The 24,506-nt window shown below is 35.1% G+C and overlaps 2 protein-coding genes and 1 long non-coding RNA gene across 5 annotated transcripts in view; 1 reads left to right on the top strand and 2 right to left on the bottom strand.

Annotated features, from left to right (window-relative positions):
* Positions 1–1,804, bottom strand: part of LOC126967623 (ubiquitin carboxyl-terminal hydrolase 20) — a 44,523-nt gene extending 42,719 nt beyond the window's left edge. The window contains exon 1 of the mRNA XM_050812181.1: positions 1,494–1,804. Within this exon, the coding sequence (XP_050668138.1) occupies positions 1,494–1,571 (78 nt within the window). The 5' untranslated portion in view covers positions 1,572–1,804. The remainder of the gene's footprint in view (positions 1–1,493) is intronic.
* Positions 1,805–11,622: 9,818 nt separating this feature from the next.
* Positions 11,623–15,159, bottom strand: LOC126967683 (uncharacterized). 3 transcript variants are annotated; one of them, XR_007730066.1, is made up of 6 exons: positions 14,801–15,159; positions 14,172–14,350; positions 13,865–13,948; positions 13,113–13,181; positions 12,569–12,661; positions 11,623–11,840 (listed from the first exon to the last, which is right to left on the bottom strand). It is a non-coding gene; the product is annotated as an uncharacterized LOC126967683 (long non-coding RNA). The 3 variants fall into 3 exon arrangements; XR_007730065.1 differs by having other exon boundaries at positions 13,117–13,181; positions 14,172–14,374; positions 14,801–15,157; XR_007730064.1 differs by having other exon boundaries at positions 14,172–14,374; positions 14,801–15,156.
* On the top strand, positions 15,155–16,589 carry LOC126967674 (uncharacterized). The gene is made up of 2 exons (XM_050812259.1): positions 15,155–15,599; positions 16,134–16,589. Exons 1-2 carry the CDS (start codon positions 15,462–15,464, stop codon positions 16,311–16,313), a joined length of 318 nt encoding a protein of 105 aa, XP_050668216.1. The 5' UTR covers positions 15,155–15,461; the 3' UTR covers positions 16,314–16,589.
* Positions 16,590–24,506: the final 7,917 nt, after the last annotated feature.

The raw sequence follows: 24,506 nt of genomic DNA, 5'->3' as shown, positions 1-24,506 counted from the left end.
GTGAGTGAAGAAGGTTGTGACACATCATTTTGGGCCCATTAATGGTCATTCCCAACATATTATCTACAGATAGAGATAAATTACTACCTTCTACTGTCAGTAATTGGCAGTCAATAATCTGAAGCTGAATATCACCTAATATAGGGACATGTGATTTGCAATTTCCATACAAACTTCTATAGCTGGTAAGCTATATGTCGACCAATTGACAGACAGCAGTAAAAATAGGGTGAGTTACCGTCGATAAGTTGATTGAGACAGAAAAGTCGATGATAGTTACGATTTTTATCTCAAGTAAGAGATAGACTGAATATTGGGAACGACCGTAAGAGCATAAGAAAAGAACTATTTGTGAAACCTTAGATTATTTATACATGTAGATAGACTATGACAGCTGTGGAAACATTGAAAAAAATTATGTTTAGAGTTAAACTCTATTTTGAGCAATGCAGGCACACTAACACAAAGTACCAAGTGTAAGACCTAGCTTGTCACACACTGATGTATTAAACCTGGCCTGTTTTTATCGGTTGTCTAACAGCAAGAGGCTCTATCTAGACTTATAAATTATCTATCTAACAATTAAAAGCAACTAAGGTGTTAGGAAGAGGGTTCACGGTTTCTCATGCTCAAGTAAATGGCACAGCATGTGGCAGTGTTGTGGGACTGGTTGTTACCTTCCCAAAATATATGTACAAGAATAACAATGACTGGTTAATGTGTCATGCTCGTGAAACAGGAGCTGCTTGTGGTGCCTGGTCAGTCCTATCTTTGGGTAGTATTAGCTTAGGTAGTAAAATCTTTGACATTCATAAGTGATTGTGTCCTAACTGAATAAATGATGGTGTAAACTTAAAGAGAGACCTATTCATATTAAATAACTGGACAGAGTTTCCTAGTGAGCCACCCATAGAAAAGTAATGATTTAAGGTCACTCCTTTCTTATAATTAGAAAAAAATAGTTAAAAACACTATTTGGCTTCACAAGGTATAGATCTCATATGAAATAAAAACTGCCTCTTATAAAATAAAAAGTGAATCCCATGTATATTGTTTTTTCTAATAAAGTTGTAACATCTTAGCCTAAATGAATTTTATATTATTAAATTATTGATTTCATATTTTTTATATCTAATGAGAGTATAATGATACATTACACTTATTTGATATTATGATATCAATATATCTATATAACTACTAAAATTCATTTGGATTAAACCTTAAGAATTTTATAATATCGTATTTTATATACCTTTAAACACAGTACAGATTAAATATATTCAATAATGTACAAAACCATGAAGTAAACAATGACTTAGCTTAAAATAAGTATAATGTACAACATTGTTATAGGAAGTAAACTTTGTGACTTACTAGGAATCATATATTGCGTAAGTCTAGACATAATTAGTAAGGAAATACAATTACGGTTTTATTTTGGCATTATATTTAAGGTTATATAGATGGTAACGAGAAAGTTAGGAGCAGTTTACCTCTTTGGACTGCCAGAGATCTCTCTCAAGAACATCAGCTAGCCTATTCAGATGTTCGCACGTCATTCCTCTATCCATTGGGAGTCAATAATTTATCAACAATCAAAACACTAAGACATTAACTGGAATTATTGTATCACAACAGAAAAGTAAACAAACATGACCTATATTTTATTGGCACAATTGCCTCACAAAATTTTTATAGGATGTATGAACTGATAAGATTTTGTATACACATTTCAAATACTGATAATTAAATTAAGCTAATGAAAAATTTATTCAATGCAAAGTGACGAACCAAAGTCTCCTCACTTCACATTGTCAATCTATGGAATAATTCTGATTAACAATTCTGTCATCCCATGTATGATGTGAGGAATTGACATTGTATTACATCACAGAGTAGGTACAATTTGTGATTCATTTCATTGAACAATACAGAAACCTGTTTAGACAATATTTTTACAAATGCTACTATTACTAGTAAACTTATAATTAATAATCTTCAATCCTACCATAGTGGGCAAGTTATAAAACTAAATACAAGATTGGGCAACGTCAGACCAAAAATGGTGACGATTGTACGAGATAATGTAAATAATTTGGTAAATACTATACCATTTTTACACTGTGGTTAAACTGCTAATTTTCACTATATCATAGTCTTCGATTCCTTTTGTGAGGGATTTGACAGGATTTTTACTCCAGTAACGGTAACAGGAAACAACAAACATTGTTTTAATGATTGGGCAACAATGGGTATCCACAAAAGTCGTAAACGCTTATATGACCTTTATTATGAGAAACATGAAGAATTTAAAATATATAGAAAAAATACTCCAAGCGCTTTAAAGTAGTTTGTCATGAAGCGAAAACACGTTTCATTGCAGATAAAATTAAAAACAGTAATAATAAAGTAAAAGCAACTTGGAATGGAACAATGAAACTGGTAGATCGAATTGCCGTAACACCTCCATGTGTTTAAATATTAATAATCGCGTTATAAATTCAGAAATAGAAATTGCAAATGAATTCTTTAAATACTTCTCTGAAAACCCAATTATCACGACCAAAGACCTAAACTCTTCACCGTCTTCCATTGATTTGAAATTTAAGTAAGTATTTTAAAGGAATATAGGTACTAAAAATCTTCAAATTAACCTAAAAAATACTAAGGACCTATGGGACCATTCGACTAATATTGTAAAAAACATACTTGACATTATAGCACCTGAATTAGCAATAATATTAAACGAATGCATAGATGAGTGTGTGTTCCCTGATCTCATGAAATACAGCAAAGTTATACCTTTGTTTAAATCGGGCAGTTCTTTTGACCCTGCAAATTTCAGGCCTATTTCAGTGCTTCCTGTTTATAGTCAATATTTTGAAAAACTTTTGCTTCAGCAGCTACAACTGTATTTTTGTAAACTATTGAACAAAAATAAATTTGGTTTCACTAGCGGCTTATCAACAATGAATGTAATAATAATGTACTAGACTCATTGAACACATCTTATACGCCTGGGAAAATAAACAGGATGCACTGGGCATTCTTTGTGTTTTGTCCAAAGCATTTGACATATTCCACTATTTACTCCTAAAACTAAAGCATTAAGGAGTAAAAAAAAAGCCCTAAATTTTTTAATATCATATTAAGTGAAAGAGTTCAGATAGTCGATGTAAATGGCAAACGGTCTTCGGGCAAACCTGTAGGAATAGGTGTTCCGCAGGGTTCTATTCTCAGTCCTTTCTATGTTTCTTATATATGTTAAACGTTTCACCGTTTGTGACGATGGCCATGAGATTGTATTGTTTGCTGATGATACTTCACTTATTTGTAAAGTGAAGCGACGTGTAGATATTGATGAAGAGGTAAACAAAGAGTACACTCTCAAAGATATTGCGTTGGTTTGAGACGAATAATCTACACTTAAACAATAAAGAAACAAAGTGTTTACGGTACATTACATCAAACACAGTAGAGGTACAAAACGACGTACTTAACAATGACCAGAGATTGAAACTTGTGGACCCTACTGTCTTCTTGGTTATTACGTTAGATAAAAAGCTTCAGTTGGGCGAGCAGATACATCCAGCTCTGCGGCATACGCCGTTAGAAAGAATAGAGAGTATACGAATGTTGCGACCAATAGATGCTGCCGCTTTTCGTGTTTTATATCAGCTTGGTTATATATAGACAGTCTCTCAAAGAAAAATATAAAGAAATAAATATTATGACTTGCCCTGTGCTGCCCCGGGGCGTAAACAGAATAGGGTAGCCCCAGGTCCAAGGGTGTCGTAAGAGGCGACTACGGGCTTTTTGAAAGTGGGAGAGTCACGCTGCCGTCTTATGACGTCAGCACAATCGGGCCAGACTCGTCCGGGTTACTTACCACACTCGCACAGAATACCGGCGTGAAATAGCGGCCTATAGCCGCTATGTTTCGCATAGGTTAGTGTCGAGGACCGGAGGCCACCCCCCCCCCAACACAAAATATGAGAGCGGTATTGAAAGAGAAACTACCCCAGGAGGGTACCGGATCTTGTAGAGCCGGAGAATCTCTCCCAGAGCATTTGCGCTCGGGCTGCCCCTCGTATTCTGGGGAGGGCACAGTACCGCGTATGTCACAGGACAAACAGGGCAGCAATATCACGGCACCCCGCTCCACGCTTAACGTGGACTTTTGTAGGAATTCACTCCAACTTAAACGTCGTCCAACGGCACCTTGAGACGGCGCAGCCGGCCTTGTGTTTTCTTACGGAGACGCAGATATCTCGACCTAGCGATACATCATATTTAACGTACCCCGGGTACAAAATTGAGCATAATTTCATGCCTCATGCCGGGGTATGTGTGTTCGTTAGGGAGGACATCTGCTGTCACCGTCTCGGCAATTTTGAGGGTAGGGACCTGTCTACTTTCTGGCTCCGCGTAGATTTAGAGGACCGCGTCCGCATCTATGCGTGTGTCTACAGGTCTCACAGTGGTAACGCAGAAACGGATCAACTCATGGGCTGCGTTCAAGCGGCATTTGATGACGTGCTTGCTCAAATCCCCTCCGCTGAAATCGTGTTCTTGGGTGATTTCAACGGGCACAATGCCGAATGGCTTGGATCACGTACTACAGACTACGCAGGGCGATCTGTGCATAATTTTGCATTGGCGTATGGTCTGTCCCAATTGGTTGAGTCGCCAACGCGGCTCCCGGATGTGGAAAGCCACATGCCGTCCTTATTAGATCTTCTGCTGACTACACATCCCGATGGTTACCAGGTCTCTGTCGACGCCCCTCTCGGAACGTCCGACCATTGCCTGGTCAGGAGTGTAGTGCCTATCCGACGGCAACGTCGCAGACCACCAGCGACCCGCCGCGTTTGGCACTACAAGCCAGCAGATTGGGATAAGATGCGTTCCTTTTTGCATCCTACCCTTGGGGCAGGGTTTGTTTCCCTTCGGATGATCCTAGTGCCTGCGCCGTTGCAGTAGCCGATGTGATACTGCAGGGCATGGATATTTTTATACCAAGCTCTGTAGTACCGATCGGTTGCAGATCACAGCCCTGGTTCGATGTGTCAGTTAAAGCAGCATCCGACTGCAAAAAACAGGCGTATCGAACTTGGTTTGCGGCGCTGGGCTCAAAGGATCCGAACTGCAAAGTTCTGAAGAGGAAATATAACCGTGCCTCCAGATTTTTTAAGCGGCAAATCGCCCGTGCGAAATCGAAGCACGTCGTCAAAATTGGCGAGCAGCTTTCCAGCTACCCGACCGGAACACGCAAGTTCTGGTCGTTGTCGAAAGCTGCTCTTGGTAACTTCAACCAGCCGTCCATGCCGCCGTTGCACATGAGGAATAACACCCTGGCCCATACGGCAAAAGAGAAAGCCGATCTCCTGTGCACTCTTTTTTCCTCCAACTCGACTCTTGACGACAACGGAAAAACACCGCCGACCATCCCGCGGTGTCGGGGCTCCATGCCTGAAGTACAGTTCCGACAGAAGACTGTTAGGCGACCTCTGTTTTCGTTGGACGTCAGGAAGTCGAGCGGGCCGCATGGCATTTCTCCAATCGTGCTTAGTGCGTGTGCCCCTGGGTTGACGCCGGTGCTAACGCGTTTATTCCGGCACTCTTATTCAAAAGGCGTAGTCCCTGATTCATGGAAGTCAGCCCTTGTCCATCCGATCCCAAAAAAAGGAGACAGTTCGGATCCGGCAAACTACAGGCCTATTGCTATTACCTCCCTACTCTCCAAAATCATGGAGAGTATAATTAACCGCCAGCTCTTGGTATACCTTGAGGGTCACCAGTTGATCAACGACCGGCAGTACGGTCCACTTCCATCTTTTGGGCTTCCCGAGAGCTTATGCAAGTGGACCTCCAGTTTTCTCACTGGGCGCAGCATACAGGTCGTTGTCGACGGTGATTGCTCGAATCCCAAGCCCGTGAGCGCTGGAGTGCCCCAAGGCTGTGTGCTATCTCCCACGCTGTTTCTTCTGCATATCAATGATATGTTGGACACCGCCAACATGCATTGCTATGCAGACGACAGCACTGGTGATGCCGTATACACGGGCCATGCAGGTCTCTCTCGGGAAAACGTCGAGCAGTGCCGGGAGAAACTTGTGTCTTATAACGAGTCCTCTCTCGAGAAGGTCACGGAATGGGGAAAATTGAACCTTGTCCAATTTAACCCCCAGAAGACTCAAGTTTGCGCGTTTAACACTAAAAAACCCCAATTGCCGTATCAGCGCTCTTCGAGAACCCTTCCCTTAAAGCCTCGCCTAGTATCGGAATACTGGGTCTCGAAATCTCGAGCGAATGCCAATACCGTGGCCATCTGGAGGGCAAAGCCAAATTGGCTTCGAAGAAACTGGGCGTCATAAATAGAGCACGGCAATACTTCAAGCCGGCCCACATTCTAGCGCTCTACAAAGCGCAGGTCCGGCCTCACATGGAGTATTGCTGTCATCTCTGGTCTGGCGCACCCCAGTATCAGCTCGATTTATTTGACCGCGTGCAACGCAGAGCAGCTCGAATTGTCGGGGACCTAGCGCTCTGTGAACGGCTGGATTACTTGGCGTTGCGTAGAGACGTCGCTTCATTGTGTGTCTTCTACCGCATTTATCACGGGGAGTGTTCTGAAGAGCTGTTCAACCTGATTCCTGCCACCGAATTTCACCTTCGCACGACACGCCACAAGTTACGATATGATCCCCACCATCTGGATGTGTGGCGGTCCTCCACAGTGCGGTTTTCAAGGAGCTTTCTTCCTCGCACTACGAAGCTGTGGAATGAGCTTCCTTGTGCGGTGTTTCCGGGACGATACGACATGGGTACCTTCAAGAAAAGCGCGTACACCTTCCTTAAAGGCCGGCAACGCTCCTGTGATTCCTCTGGTGTTGCAGGAGAGTGTGGGCGGCGGTGATCACTTAACACCAGGTGACCCGTACGCTCGTTTGTCCTCCTATTCCATAAAAAAAAGACTTCATTGTCAGTACATTTATGAAAATTTAATATACGTTCACAAAAATTGTCACCTTTTTGCTCTTAATAGTGATTTTCATTAATATAACACTAGAAATAAGGGATTACTTGTAACTTGCCCTGTACTTTCCCCGGGGCATAAAAAGAATAGGGGAGTCCCAGGCCCATGGGTGTCGTAAGAGGCGACTAAGGGCTTTTTAGAAGTGGGAGAGTCACGCAGCCGTCTTTTGACGTCAGCACAATCGGGCCAGACTCGTCCGGGTTAATTACCAGACTCGCACAGAATCCACCGCCGCCTGCTGCCGAATTCCACCTTCACACGACACGCCACAAGTTAGGATATCATACTCACCATCTGGATGTGTGGCGCTCCTCCACAGTGCGGTTTACAAGGAGCTTTCTTCCACGTACTACAAAGCTGTGGAATGAACTTCCTTGTGCGGTGTTTCCGGGGCGATACGACATGGGTACCTTCAAAAAAAGCGCGTACACTTTCCTTAAAGGCCGGGAACGCTCCTGTGATTCCTCTGGTGTTGCAAGAGAGTGTGGGCGGCGGTGATCACTTAAAAACAGGTGACCCGTACGCTCGTTTGTCCTCCTATTCCATAAAAAAGAAACTTATTCTAGTAGGCTTCATAAGATACATAATAGCTTTAAGGGTAAATGAATACACTTTTATAATAAAGTCCCAGCCATCATCTATAGGTAAATAAATTTAAATGTTTTATTAAAAATGGCTGTGTCGTAAATCGTACTACTCCACAGCTGAATATCTAACTGATCGGACAGAGTGGTACTAGATTATGATTATCAACAACATATATTATTAGACAGTACAAAATTATATATTTCATTAAAAAGAGCGCAAAAAAAGAATGCTGGGAGAGTTTTTGCGCCACTTCTTCTCTCTCAGAGCACCATTTGTTTCCCAAGTGGTAGTAGTATCTAGGATATTAGAAATGACATCAAAAATAATTCTAAAGGAATTAATTTTGAGAAAATGAATGCCTTTTTATGCTTTAATGATGACATTTCCGACATTATAATAAAATTAGAGAGTCTACTCTCTTTCTCCGAAACGAAACTTCATAAACGAACGCAAAATAAACGATGTTTCGGTAGTGACCCTACTCTATTTTGTTTTCGAACACACCGACGGAATTAGGAACCATAGCAAATGTTCGTGAACAAATGGTGAACTACAGATTTTAATCCGACTAATTTGAACAATTCTATTTCATTTTCATGCCAACGCTAGATATTAAGTAACTTGTGACAATTGACAACCAAAAATATCTGTATTACAAACGTAATGTAAACATGTCAACATGGTACGTAAGATTTTTGTATGAATTCTATTAAAAGTTTTCTAAAAAGACTTCTCAATTATGATGCAAACAAAATGATCTTTTAAGTGCTTTTTACACGCTTTATGTTAGGTTCACTTGTATGTTTGTATATTTGTATGTTTGTAACCGACTTCTTTGGGCGCGATTTTGACCCACTTTAAACGGCTAGATTTCGTTCAAACTTTGTAGATTTATCGAGGACCGATGAAATTACACTAATTTGATAAAATTATTAAATTTTCCTCCTCTCAATCGCGATATCTTTTCATTCTATCAGAATGGTTCAAGCGAATAGGTATATCAGTTAAATACTTATATTGTGTATTTTTCACAAAAAAACATTGCCTCTACATATTACCATTATCCATATAAATGCACATATTTTCAAATGACCACACATAAGATGATTAAAATATAATTTTTAATTTATTTGTCTGAATACACTGCTGAATACTCTTTGTTAGCTGTAAGTAAGTTCCTGTTATATTTAAATAAAATAAATTTTGTAAATAAACAAGATTGTTGCACTTTATATTGAAAAGTAATACTTATTAGTAATACTATTACTAACCCAACCTTGGTGTTAACTTTTATAACTTTATATGAATCTGTATATCACACAAAATATTTTTGAAAATAATAAAATCATAAAAATACTAGTCGCAAGCTAATCGCCAACCGATGACATAACAGCTCTTGTTTGTCGCAAAGTTGACATATATTGTGACAAGCTCTTTCCCGTTCTATCTCATACTAAGCTATTCGCTTCCGCTTGTCCTTTGTCCTTTCTATTTGTAATGAAGTTACCGACACTACTTCTCGTCAGCCTGGCGCAACTCTGTAATAAACTCGAATATGTATGGCATTGCTAAAAATAATGGCGGCAAACGCTGTCTTGCTCTAACATATATTCAACTCTTTCGTTTGTTTTGGTTTTAGTGTCATGTGACATGTCATTCATTTAAAATAAAGTGACTGTTATCAATAATTTTTGTTACGAATTTTCGTTTTCTTTTACTTTATTCGTGATTTATTCAGAGTAATGTGCTTAATTATTTATATAGTAAATGCGTAAGATTTTCTAAGCTATAACATGAAATAAAAAAATGTGTAAAATAAGTGGTTTACAATCTGGCCGGTCAGATGGGAGCAATGATATTTAAAAATATAGATAGGTTACGTAGACAACATTCGGTGTTTGAAAATTATACACTAACGCACACATGAATAATTAAACATTGCAATAGCACACTAAATTACGATTACACGTCAAACAAGGATAGTAAATGCAATTATCGCAAGCGAAAAAGAGATAACTCTAATTTGCTAATTGCTTCGCATTTGTATAGAAAAAATACAGTTAATTCATCAGATATGATTTTTTACCGTACACCGTGATTTATGCCTAAATTACGATTCATTCATGAGTTCATGTAGTAAAAGCTATAAAGTAGTAAAACTGCATTGAAATTAGGTAGATAATGTGTCATTGATTTGATAAAAAATAATTTAATATTGATTATAATATATAGCCACATTGATGATATCAATTATTTATACATAAAATAATAAAAAACATACAGACACCAAAACAAAACCGAAAGGTATCTACAGTAACTAATTTTTACAATTTTTCTAACGACGGCTCCCAAAAAGCTTTAAGATTACAATAATTATTATTTTTTGTATCTTATATTATTTATCGAATGTTTTTTGAATGTTTGTTGAGGGTTTATTACAATAAGGTAATGGGAGAAAAAGAAAATGATCCATTGATTCTTCTGCAGTTAGCAAGGGATATACTGAATGGGACAGTGTTACTGAAGAAACTCCTACGTAAACAAATAGCACTGACTGTTTACATCCGCTACCTACCCTAAAACTTGTTTTAGTAGTTTGATAGTTCAGCTATCTATATACGCACTTGTTTATTAAAAATTATTACATTTCGTATTACATTCACTGCAACAACGAATTTTTTACATCATTTCCTAAAATATTCTACCTCGATCATCCAGTAACAGACGCATCAATATTTTGTCATTTCTGTACGTTAATCTATGATCGGCTTGGCGGCGATCGGCGTTGTCATGGCGACATATTTATTTTGTTAGATAAATAATGAATTCAAATAAAATGTTATAATTCATGATTTCTTAACTGTGGTATATAATTCTATGATTTGTTTAATTTCGTAATTAGTGCATCTTTCCATAACACAAGACGGCATTTAATGTTGTACCTATATCAAATTGTAAGCAATTCTGTCAACAACAAACGCGTGTGCACCGTTTTCGTATCGAGAGAGCGACTACGACCAAAGGAACCAATTGACTCTATTTAGGCGATTGATTTTCGGCGCGCTAGTGAACTATAATATCATTGAGATGGGAGTAAGAGAATTTTCATGGCTAAATTATTTTTGGATAAGGAAAGGTAAGCACTTATGAACAAATAATAAGCTAATAAAGAATGCTTAAAGTGATTAAAAGTGATAAAGTATTGATTTAATTCATTTAGAATAAAAATTATAATATTATGATCTATCTGTAGTGTTTGACACTGTAGTGTTTATGCTGAAGATTTGTCCAGCAGCAATGTATTTCAACATTTTGCTATGAAATTTAAGAAACCAGCTCAATTATTTTTAAGAATGCAGTTGCAAGCATCAAAAAACCCAAAAGGGCGTCGTTTCACGACAGAGGAAAAGATACTTTCAATTTCTTTATATAAGAAAAGCCCAAAAACTTATTCAATATTAAATAAGTTCTTCACGTTGCCATCGACAAAATCGATGAAGCGCTTATTAAGTACAACAAGAATAAATCCAGATGTAAATTACACAGTACTGGATAGAATAAAAAAAACAATGATGGAAAAAAATGAGAGTGACCGCTTGTGCAGTCTCATGTTTGACGATATGTCTTTGACACCTCAATTAAATTATAATTCTTAAACAGATAGTTTTGACGGCTTTGCCTTTAATAAAAAAACAAATTTTGCTGATCATGCCCTTGTGTTTATGGTCAAAGGCATAAAACAAAATTTCAAACAGCCTATAGCATATTATTTCACAACTGGGCTCAACAAAATTGAATTAAAAAAAATTATCATAGAAATAATAAAATATGCCCAAGACTCTGGTCTTATAATAATTAATACCGTTTGTGATCAGAGCACCGTAAATGTTGGTGTTATTACTGAACTAGTAAATAAAACCAAAGCCAAATATTTGAAGAATGGAAGGGAATGGCGTTATAACCATTTTTTAATCAATGGGAAAAAAATAATCCCATTATTTGATGTAACCCATTTACTAAAAGGTATTCGAAACAATTTGCTGACCAAGGACTAGTCATATACATCTCATCACAACATTGAAAAACTTGTAATATGGGAATCTAAAGTCTTCAGCACCTTTTAACCTTGCTTTGAAAGATTGTCCTTTTTTTCGCAAGCGCGATATTTCTGCTTGGAGATGCTTGATCTTTGTGCGCTGTGGAGCGATTAGATCTGTGAAAGAATGTTTAATTTACAAATTGTATAGTATAATATATGTATTATATGGTATTAAATAAATGGACAATATGAAAAGGGATTCAGTCTTAAAGTCTATATATATATAAATGAATTGCTGTTCGTTAGTCTTGCTAAAACTGGAGAAAGGCTGGATCGATTTGGCTAATTTTGGTCTTAAATTTTTGTGGAAGTCCAGTAAAGGTTTTGATAAGAAGAAGAATTTAATATGTACAGCACGACGTCTGTCGGGTCAGCTAGAATTGAATAAAATATATTCAAAATTTCTTTCCCACACGGACATTAGCTGTTCTCAATCCTATCAGCAATGCAGCCTTCATCAAAAAAGACATTTGGCTCAATAGTCTTATGTCATGTCATTCATTAATCTGCTGTTACCTTTCGAATTTCTTATTATGTTTAATTTCTTATGTGTGTTGTAATATTACATCAAAGCCCGCCATTGTCAGGTGTGCTACTCCCTAACTTTGCTGACTCATATACTACAAACTAAATGATGGGCCATTACAAGAATCTTGCTGATTTTTGTCCCCAGCTCCGGGATTATGAGGGAACTACTTTGCCCACCTAGACAAAAGATCATAAACTATGCCAAATTTCATACAAATTTATTCAGCACAATTTTTGGATAAAAAAGTATAAAAACAATATTTTCAAAAGAAATCAGAATCCGATTTGTAATATTAGTATAATAATATTAATACCTTTTCCAGCTGTTCTTTTAGGCTTGCTAATAAAACTATAATTATGTTCCAGCATCAAGCACTTTGGTGAATTAAATTGTTGAGATGCATATTCTGAAATTGGAAAAAATACTTATGTTGTTTGTTGCCCACTTTGTCACAGTGAATTTTAACTATACTTTTCAAATCATTTCAATATTCAATTTCAATCAGACGATCATGGAGAAAAATTAAAATAAAACCAAAAATCAAATCATGATGAAGTAATACTCAGAAAATGTAGAACCAGGGCAGCATTTCTTAAGAGTCTAGAGATCAAATTAGATCACAAGTTGAAGTAAGCTTTCAAACAAAACCATTATAGAAAAAAAGACATACCGACACTACTCAGAAAATTAAAATTAAAATTTTGTTTTTATTTATGTTTTAGTTGTGTATAATAGATAGAAATATATTATATTATATAATATTTTGGTATGTGTTCAAAACAAAATATAATCATTAAATTATATTTTTATTATTATTGATAATAGCCAACAAATTGCAAAAAATATGTGAATTTTACCTACAGCCACAGGTTGGAATGTTGTTGAAGTTGATGCTTTTTCTAAAATAAAGTTGCTCACATATGGCTCTGGAAATAATAAATATAATAATAGATTAATGATTATTTATTATTTGTATGCCACAGCATGCGGGCAAGGAATGGAGAACTTTTATTGTGATTTGTAAAATCATATGTAAATGAAATGAAATTATGAAGATAGTCTTACTATATGAAAACATGACATTAAGATCAAGATCAAATGTGGGATTTTCAATCAATAACATTTTATGGGCCCAAGATTTTAATATTACAACCAAGAAATATATCAAAATTTTGTATGTGTATGTCCATAAAAATATCAATAATTTTAAGAAGATACATAAAAGACATGGGATTAAAAGCAGAACAAAATCTAATTGTCAATACCCAAATCTAGGCTAAATTTTGACATATTTTTATCAGCAATTGAGTTTGACTTTATATTCTTTCTGAATATTTTATTCAAAATAGGATATAATATCACTTACAGAAAGTCAATACTACCTATTGGAAAAAGTATACCTTAGACCTGAGAAGAAAGGGCATAAGAAACTCAGCGGACTTCTTTTTTTGCATAAAAATATGGTTACAATGTTAAATGATACAATAAAATTTATTATTTAATACCCTGAGGGTGGCAGCTCCAAGCCATTTCTGTGGTATCATTAAGAATGTCACTTATATTATAGTAACCTTTACGACATTGTAAATAAGTTTTAAAAATTATTTACCTGAACAGTCTTGCTGTATTATTGTAGGCAGTAAATGTTGTGTGGATGAAGCATGTCCTAAGATTACTTGACTCTGAACTTGTCCTGAAAATTAATGTGAATATGTAAAAATTATGTTTCATTATTTAATGATTATCAGTGATAATGAACCAGTTTCAGCTAGAAATGCAACCATTGAATTTTGTAATCTCAACGGTGTAAGAAAATCAGGTGTTTCAAGAATGATTCTTAGTGGTGTGACTAAATCTGACAGAATAAGGAATAGAATCGAATATTAACTCAATATGTGTTAAATTAGGGGACTTACCAACAGATGAAGCATCGGAACTGCGAATGTGCTTAGCCGTTGATTACGATTTCTGTGTCTGTCAGAAAAGTGTATATCACAAATTCTCTTCTTCTTATAACATTCATAATCAGATGTTTCAGGGTTTCCACCAACAAGACTGACCCAAGTTTTAAACTGCTCAGGAAATTTGACAGCATCTGGGAAACAATGCATTGGAAACTCTGAAAATAATAAATAACATTATTAAATAAATTGAGTGACTATTAAAGCCATCAGACTAATTGTGATAACCTAGTGTTATGACCATTGGGCTAGTATTAGATTTTGGACTCATACATTGACTTTTATCTTGATAAAAACGGTGTCAGAAGCCAGCACAGCTATCAATTATTATTAAGTGTGTTAAACCATATAAGTCAGGGGGAGTCTGAAGTCTGACATAAGGTGATTTGAGGGATTGGAGTCTAATCTTTGGGGCAAGATAAAGAAAACCGGTATGTTTATAATAGTTTTAACCATGATTGCAAATTCAATCTACGGACCGGTAACAGAACCTGAGAGTAGAACCAACCTTATATAATACTTTATTTATGACTAGATTAGTCAATAAACTATACTGTTAAGATTTAAGAGAATAATTTACTTACCACAGAGCGCACAACCGAAAGCACAACGTCTCGGCATTACACCAAAGTTCATAAATTCCACAAACAAGTGTCTTTATCACAAAAAGTAGAAATTCACAGAATAAGGAGATTTTTGGAGTGAATTCGCAACAGCAAGGCGGAGGAACACAAGGCTCGACTCAACGCACTTACACTTCAATTTCAATACCAAAAGTATGCAAAATGGAACACGAGAGCTACATACAAGCGCAAACGTTAGAAGTAGCCATTTTATGACCAGTGGGCAGGTTTCAAAGCGAGTGACAGCTGACAAAGCTTTAAATTTTGGGGCCAAATATCAGATGGCACTACAGTTTTCTAAAAACGTCACTCTAAGGCGACTGTCCCACCCCTGTAGGTACTTACCGTAGCTGTGTACCTGTACCTATTTACCTAAATGTGTTTAAATTTTCAAATCTCATTGCAGTCGTCCTTATCGATTTGTTTACTGAAATTATTTATAAATTTACTCTAAAGTTTTTTGTAAACTTGAGACATTATACCTAATATTTTATATAAGAAAATGGTTACAACAGCTGATTCATAATTATTTGATGGCCAAGAAAGCCGAGAATCAGTCATAGTCACTGTTACAAGTCTATTTATTCACTGTAATAATTAATAAGTGAAACTAACTAATAATATGACTTCGGCATCGTCCAGTAGCGCACGATCTCTTTTTGCTGAATCTAAACAAAGACTGGCGGAGCGAGTTCAAGTCAACATGAACAACATAGCATCACTAGCAAGACAAATTCAACGAGGCTCCAAATCGAATGAAGTAAGTTCAGTGTTGAACTATTAAATAATACTAAACTGCTATGAAAGATAGTAAAAAATCATACCAATTGCAGTATGGCTCTATACCTCAAGATGGAAGTAAAAAATAAATTGTTTTTCAGTTACAACTATAGTGCAATGCCATTTAAATTTTTACAGCACTTGCCAATGGATCCTAATTCAACAATTTCGATAAATTATATTTCTTTTTAATTAACATTACAATGTCACTTGCAAACATGCTAAAACAATAATGTACTTTATTAACTTAAAATTCATAAACACTGTTCAATTTCATACTCTAAGCTTGGTCTTCTGATAGATGGCATGACTGTATTGTCTTCCACAGAAACCACTATAGAAAGATTAGAATAGAATATAATTCATTGAGACTAATAGGTATGTGGTAAAATATTTATTTCACTTTTAACTGCTGTCATGATTCTTGTAATAACTTTTTATTAAGTTGTTATAATATATTTTTAATTATTAAAATACTGTCACTACTAAGTTGTTATAAATTACTGTATTGCAGCTCCTCATGAAAGCAGCAAGAGATACAGCAGCTACAGAAATACTTATGGAAAGCAGTGAGCAAAACTTGAAGAAAATGCAACTTATTTCTGTTCACATGGGCTATCAATATGAAAGCATACTTAAATCAGCACAAGTTTTGAATGAAGTTAAAGAACAGGTTTCAAGTATGCATAGATGAGAACTTTGTCAAATCATCATCTCAAGTTAATTTCTTGTTATGTTATGGTGACTGATTTTCCTCACAAAAGTATTGTAATTTAATAAGTATATACTTGGGTGTTGCTAGAGAATGTGGGTGGAGATGATCACTTAACATCACTCACCAGGTGACCCATACACTTGTTTGTGACTACAAAAAATAAAAGAGGACTCTCTTTTATAAAAAATTTAATAGAATACTTTCTTATTTATTTTAAAGACTTCATTACATAATTAAATTATATTTATTTAATTACTTTTATTGTTTCATTAAGATTATGTCATAATAATATAAATGTATCTAAACGGAGGAGGTTCTCAAGTCAACCCATATATTTATTTTTATGTATGACCACACAAAACTTTTTATAGAAAAGTTTGATATTGATAATTTATTTTTGAAAACATGTACTCTGAAGTTGGTACCATTAAAAATAGGGGTGATTTATTGTTTACTGACAAGATTTTAATGCTGAAATGCATATTACAAAAAACCTCAGTACAAATGAAAGTATGATACTTTCATTGTTGTGTTGTGAATGTGTTGAGTAAAAATACATATAAGATTGATATAGATATAAGTTTGTTGGGGCACATTCATTACAAACAATCCATGCATGTCCTGGTACCCATCAAAGCATAACAGAGTTATCTCTGTTCATTTTACCCAGAGTAGGTATTTGTCAATGAGCGGTCATCCATCCAACTTGACTCTTATATTATATACCTTGGTATACCCGACCACCTGAAAGAAAGTGCACTGACCAGCAAAACCTTTGTTAAGATTGGGTTCTGCTCATTCAATTTTCATGTGTTTATCTGACTGCAAATAAAGGTAAGGATTCCCAAATTGGAAGATTTCTGTACAAAAAGTTGACTTCAAGAACTTAAGGACATCTTTGTCTTTTGCACTTTACACCTAGTCATTATTCAGGTGCGGATGTGAGGACATCCAACTTCCATTTCCTAGTAAAAGGCAACAAGATTGTCTTTTCAGCGTTGACTGCTAGTATTTAGATATCACGTTTATCACAAGCATAATATCACCTGCACATATTATATAAGGCAAAAATTCAGCCGCACATGGAATACTGTAAGAACAGTTCCTACCACTGTGTGGATGCTCCCTAGTACCTACCAGCTTCTTCCATTTGACATAGATACTTATATAGTTTTGTAGTAATCAAAATTTATTATAATTAAAATATATAACAATAATAAAAGAAACTAACAAAGTAATTTAATTATATTTTACCTGTTCTTTTTGCATTTATGTCATGGCTTTCATAATAAAAAAAAACTATTATTTTGTTTTGCAATATTTTATTAAAGTTTAGAATTATCTCTTGAAATTTGTGTTATTCTGTATTCCCTTTACCTCAAGACATTGTTGCATAGTGTAAATCAAATATAATGATTCACACTATGCAACAATGAAAATAATACAAGTGCCAATTATTATTTTCTGCTATAAAATGGTCTGCACCAGAATGAATACAGAAGTTGGTTAAACTTATTTATTAAGAAGTTATGTTACAATTACATTCTTACTTCCATGTATTATGTTGAATGAGCGTAGGAATGACTAAACAAAATTATCTCAGTTATTCAGCAAAAATCAGTGTCTTCTATGAAGTCTTGGTTTTTTACTATCCTTCCATTGCTTAGGATGTTTATCTCTGTGCCTAGTGTCATTTCTTTGTCTATAATCATCTCTTTGTCTATAGTCAACTCTTTGTCGAAAGTCATCTCTTTGTCTATAGTCATCTCTTTGCATATAGTCATCTCTGTGCGAAAAGTCATCTCTACGCCCAAAGTCATCTCTGTGCCCAAAGTCATCTCTACGCCCAAAGTCATCTCTACGCCCAAAGTCATCTCTATGCCCAAAGTCATCTGCATACCTGTTATGTATCTGTGGCAAATTGTCTTCTACAGGTGGCATAAAGCACATACTTCTGTTGTGTATCGATTCTATTATAGGTTTAAAGATATCATCATTAAATTTTTCTGACCATTCAGTAAGAGGTAAAAAAGCATTTCGTCCAAGAAACTCCTTAACATGCTCCATTCCATAGGATCGTATAGCAGGTGGTAAAGGCAGTGGTCTTCCTCGAGGTCGTAATATTAAGGTTTTATTAAATAATGCGGTACCAGTAAATAAACTGATGGCATACGGGACTGAAACTTCGTGGCAATATGTGACGAAGGCAAAAGTCTTTTTCCTCCCATCTTTGTCCTTTGGTATTTTCACTTTTTCAAGGGGACCTGCTTGTAAAAAGAGTTCGTGGAGTAGTTCTTCCGTTACTTGATCAGATATATTTCCACACCAAATAGTTTTGTCCACTTCTTCAGTCATATTTTACTAAATGATTAAATTGAATATTATATTAATATATCTTTATGCACAGTCTTTAAAAAGGAAAAGTATGGAATCTGTTTGAATTAGTAGTATCTAAATAAAAGTAAATCGTAAATACTATGTACATTGATTTGATTTCTATTTAGAAAATAGTTACGAATTTCGACCTTACATTTCAAAATTATTATATTACAGTAACTTCGCATTGACAAATGACGTCTGGATTTTTTTTATTAAATTTTATGGCCTGGTATCGACTATAGAATTCTATTCTATTCTTTCTAGTGGCTTCTGTCAAATCGTATCATAAGAGAATCGCCTGTGCTTGTAAGCACCAGGTATCGTAATTTGATTTTGTCAATGGTTCTATGCTTCTGATATTCGAGCTCATTTAAAAAAAAATATTTTCTCATTTACTTACTATTTTAAATATGCTTCTTCCATTTGCCACTAGATATTTATCCAACCACGCTCTGCTACTACTGATAGGGTGGACTAGCGGCTATAAATAAAATTAAAACGTAAATAATACTTGAAAACATTGTGTTTACTTGTATATGAGAAAATATAATACATAATGACACTGCAATTAAAAGTAAAAGAAGATAATACAAATTCAAATGCAGTGCATCATTAATAATAAATAAATAAATTCTTTATTTTGCTAGAAAACATGTAACAATGGGTGTAAATAGTTTTAATGTATCAATGTTATCGGCCATTTCTGGCATGCAAAATGGCCTGGCATTGACTAGTCGACTGCCGCAACGAACAGTATCGAAACTACAAATCACATATTTTACAGTAGAACAGTTTGAAGTTGTATTTTGATCTCAAATGATAAATTATAAAAATGTTATAAAAGTTATATCCTTAAAAGATAGTTCATTTAATGTGTTTTCTTTTGCTTAAACCTGCTTTTAGAATTTAATTTGCAGTTTATATATATTTCATTTTCGATGATGTACAATGATTTTGTCAATATAAATTGCCAATTCATCGAAAGTGGCAGATTCGATAGTACTCGTGGTTAATAAAATCATGAAAAATATTGAATCTACCAGTTTCGATACTATTCCTTGGCAATTTATGAACAAGCTATTGAAATATGAACTTTCAATAGTTGGTTCATAAGTAATTTGTTTATATTATATTATATTTTAAGAATGAAGATTAAATATTATTGGTTTTTTTATCTAAATTTCTCAAATATTTACTAATAATGAAAATAAAAATAGCTATCTTAGCATGAGATCTATTATTTGTAACATAAGAGTACCTTATGCTTATACATAACTAACAAAATTGAGAACCACAGAATGAAATCACACAACATATCGTACAATGACAGTTCAATTAGTCTTACGTTAATTAAGGAATCTTACCATGTGACATAACATATCTTTCAATCACTACCATAATCCACTTTAAATAAATTTAAAATAATATCAAAATTAAATATAAATCCTTTCATTAGATGTTTTCTATAAAAACAAAAAGTAACAAACCCTTCCTAACTGATAAAAATATAGAGCCAAAAAAACATTTTCATAAAAATCTAAATTATCACTAATCATCACTCCCTAAAAAATTTTTGTTTTGACTTTTTTTTTATGAAAATAAGGGACGAGACGAGCAGGACGTTCAGCTGATGGTAATACGCCCTACCCATTACAATGCAATGCCACTTTTGTTGTTTGTCCAGTAATTTCACTATCTACGGCGCCCTTCAGACCGAAACACAGTATTGTTTACACATACTGCTTCACGGCAGAAATAGACGTCGTTGTGGTACCCATAATTTAGCTGGCTTCCTGTGCAAAGGAGCCTCCCAATGCTTTTTAAGATTAAAAAAAAGAGTGGTATTGCCTAGAAATATATTCTTCTTTGCAAAGACTTATATATACTTTATCTTTGACTTCCAAAACTGGCATACTCTCCGAATATAGTGGCTTCAATGCATCGTTGTAGGTAGTTTTATTATTGCAAAATGTTTGTACCAAAATATTTTACCTGAAGTAATTAGAATCCGTACCGGAAGGCATAGTGTTGGTAGGCCCCCTAATAAGATATCTGACGATCTGGTCAAGATCGCCGGAGTAGGTTGAATGAGGGCAGCGCAGGAACAATCGTCATGGCGATCATTGGGGGAGGCCTTTGTCCAGCAGTGGACGTATTCAGACTGAAATGATGAATCAGAATCAAAATTGTATAAAATAATGTATGGTTCAGATCTCTTCACGCTATTTTCCTTAATATTTTTCCAGTATGACCAGAATCCAGAAATCTGTGTGTGATATCAATATTAAATTTGTTAATATTGTACATGGTAAGACTGTATATCACTATATTGCGAATGTGTTCATTACAATTGTCCGACCAACTCTATATCTAGTGCACCTACCTCTAGGTAGAGCTTTGCGTTTCTAAAAAAAATATAGCAACTTCCCACCTCGTTTACCAATCCGTCGAAAACAGTAAAATGCATCAGTGATAACTTCCTTTAATATTAAAAAAGAGATACCACCAGATGGACAATTTTGAAATTTGTGAAAGTCGAAGGTAGCGCAGACTATTTTAGATGAACTATTGAATGACCTCTTCTTTATTTTTATATTTTGTTGCACTTTTCTTATTTGAAATGTTTGCTATGACCGAGTACCTGTTCTTCAGTGGGGATGACTTCGTTAGAAAATGCATGGCACTTGTCACACAAATCTTTTTTCAAGATAAAGTATATATTCGTTAAATAAATTTAAAGTTTATTTTTATTATTAAATATTAAGTCCATTTAGTTATATACTGATAGTTATATAATATGATCTGAGAACCGCCAGAACTCATCAAAAATATTTTTCACCCATTCATTGACGTGTTGTTTTCGTTTACGACCAGGATCGGTTTTTCAGGTAGGTTTCCGCTTAGTCAGTATCGGATGTCAAAATTATCAGGCTTTTATTTGGTTACAGTTGTTGTTCTTTAAGGTCTTGTCCGAAAGGAAGCAACTGAATCGGCGTTCTTTCTTTATTCACAGCATCTTCTGGATCTACGGGGTCTTCAGTCAGTGGTGATCTGAAACTGAGTGCTTGTGCGAAGTGAAGTGATTGGGTTGGTGGTACACCAACCCAATTAGCTCTTCATTGCCTTACATAGTATTACATTGTGGGTGTCATTTGGCAGACGCTCATAAAATTTTTCTTCTTCTGTTTGTGAAGTGGGAAACACATAGTCACAAAGATCGTTCAATAACCTCCATTCTTCTTGAGAATAGTCGTTATCATGTATACTTGTACTTAAATAAATAAAAAAAGATAATTTAACATCTGACTTTCATTATTTGATCATAAAAAGTAGTCGTTATAAACTGAACACAATCGAATCCGCCACTAAATTAAGTATCCAGCGTGAAAAAGTATAATAACTGGTAGATTCGATAAATGATTTCCTTAGTATACAATCGAAATTACCACGTTCGATAGTTGCCTTACTTAAAATGTACACGTATACTATCGAAAGTGTCGGTTTCGATATTTGTCAACCATACCTGCACTTGTAATATTATTGATTCTACCACATTCGATAGTTTTACTTGTTAACCTTCATTTAGATACAAAAAAAACATAATTACTAATTATTTAAAAAAGATCAAACTATTACCTGATAGCATTACGTAAGTTATTTAAACAAAATGTACACTTACCAGGTTGATCGTCATTTTTTTCATAGCACGTGGTTTCACAACTCTGAATTTGTTTGCCTTTTTTGACTAAATTAGCCAATTAGCCATACAACTACCTCGACAATTCATTTTCGAAGTTAGAATAAGAAATAAGAAATAATAACAAAATTATGAAATTAATAAAACTACTAAAAATTAAACAAAACCAACACGCGCTTCTTCGCTCACATAACTGCGAACACTATCGACTGGGGCAGTTTCAAAATATGCGCGCGTATCGACACGTACGAACACTGTCGAACTGTAACATTCGATGATGTTAGGTGCTCAAAGTGTGAAGTATCGATTGTGTTCAACTCAAAATTTGTTAATATAAATTGTTTTTCAAAAATGTTTTCATTGATTCTAAGACTAATTATAATGTACTATCGATTAGTACAATAAAACAAAAAAGGAAAATTTTCAGAATCGATAGTTTTCGTTGCGGCAGTCGAAGTACCTATACGCGGACAGCATCACGATCTTCCAACAATATAGACCTCTGAATGAATTTGTGACTTTTTGAAGTCGACTGAACCAGCAAGCCTATCCCTATTTCTAGTATTGACACCATGAGTGTCACCAATTTTTTTAAACGAATTTATATTTTTTTTACATAAACATGGTTTTCATACATACATTGCGATGTCAAAATCAAAACCTTTATGTCCTTAAATTTATTTCTTAATGACACTCTTGGTCCTATTTCATAGATGGCACGAATAGCTCGCTTCTGCAGTGTGAAAATGGTGTCAACATCGGCAGCATGTGCCCAAATTAAAATGCCGTATGTCATCAGACTATGAAAATAGCTGAAGTAGACTAGCCTTGCGGCATTTTCATCCGTAAGTTGTCGAATTCTTTGAACTGCGTATACTGCAGAATTAAGTTTTTTCGCCAAATTCATAATATCATATGTCGATTATCTCGTTAGCCAAGTCATTCTAGATGTCGTTCAGTACCTACACATTATTGAAAACAGAAATATAAAATAAAGTGCTGGATCAGGAACTAATAAAATAAAATATAAAATTACTTGTAAAACAAACCAAGTCTCGCAACTCAATTCTTTTAGCGTAAAAAGTTGTTAGATCCATTTTATTTCAAGTTAATTTATTACATATAACGTAATTAGCTAATATAATAACATCTTATAGTGACACTATCCATAATTAAATCTTTTCCATATATTTTACACATTTATTACATGGAGAAAGTCAGATCATCTTAGAAAGTCTTACGCATTTAATATACACTGGCCTTCAAAAGTAAGTATCACACTTTTAAAATTGGGATAACGTTTTAAATTCACAATATATACTTTCGAAATAAAAAGGACTCCAAAGAGAATTTAATTTTGTACATATAAACTTTATAGTCGGTAACCTTCTTTTAAGAATTGGCTGAAAAAAAACTTCAAAAACAAAACCATTCCTTTTTCAAAGTGGATGTTTCCGAATTACAATTTTACCATTTACATTTTTCTTTCTGTTTTAAATTTTTTTCAAGATCGATGGATCTTGTTTTAAAAATTTATGCTAAAAAGCACATAACATTTATTTATCATGCCTCTTTCAGTTGAAGAATGTGCTCGGATCATGGCTTTTCTGGAACTAGGCATCAGTATGCGTCGCACTGCAAGAATGGTGGGTGTGACGGTACGAACGGTCCAGAAGGTAAAGCGAAGGTACGAAGAGACTTGACACCATCTGAGGAGACCTTGTAATGGCAGACCCAGGTGTACCAGTGCCCGAGAAGATCGTTATATTATTTCCACTGTATTAAGAAATCGCCACCAAAATGCAGTTGAAGTCCAGCAACAGCTACTTCAGACCCGGAGGGACTACATTAGTGACAGTACAGTGAGAAGAAGACTTGCTGAAGCAAATTTGAAACCCCGAAGACCAGCGAGTGGCCCAAAGCTCGAGAGACAGCATCGAGTAGTGAGACTACGATACGCCCGTGAACACATGCAGTGGGATGAAGAAGAATGGTCAAGAATTTTGTTTGCAGATGAGTCTCGATTCTCCCTTTACACTTTTGATGGAATGCGAAGTGTTTACAGGCGACCTTTCAAGCCTGCATCTCAGAAAGAG

Source organism: Leptidea sinapis, chromosome 13 (assembly GCF_905404315.1).
Source record: "Leptidea sinapis chromosome 13, ilLepSina1.1, whole genome shotgun sequence".
Classification (NCBI taxonomy): Eukaryota; Metazoa; Arthropoda; class Insecta; order Lepidoptera; family Pieridae; genus Leptidea; species Leptidea sinapis.
This window is presented reverse-complemented; position numbering and strand designations above follow the sequence as displayed.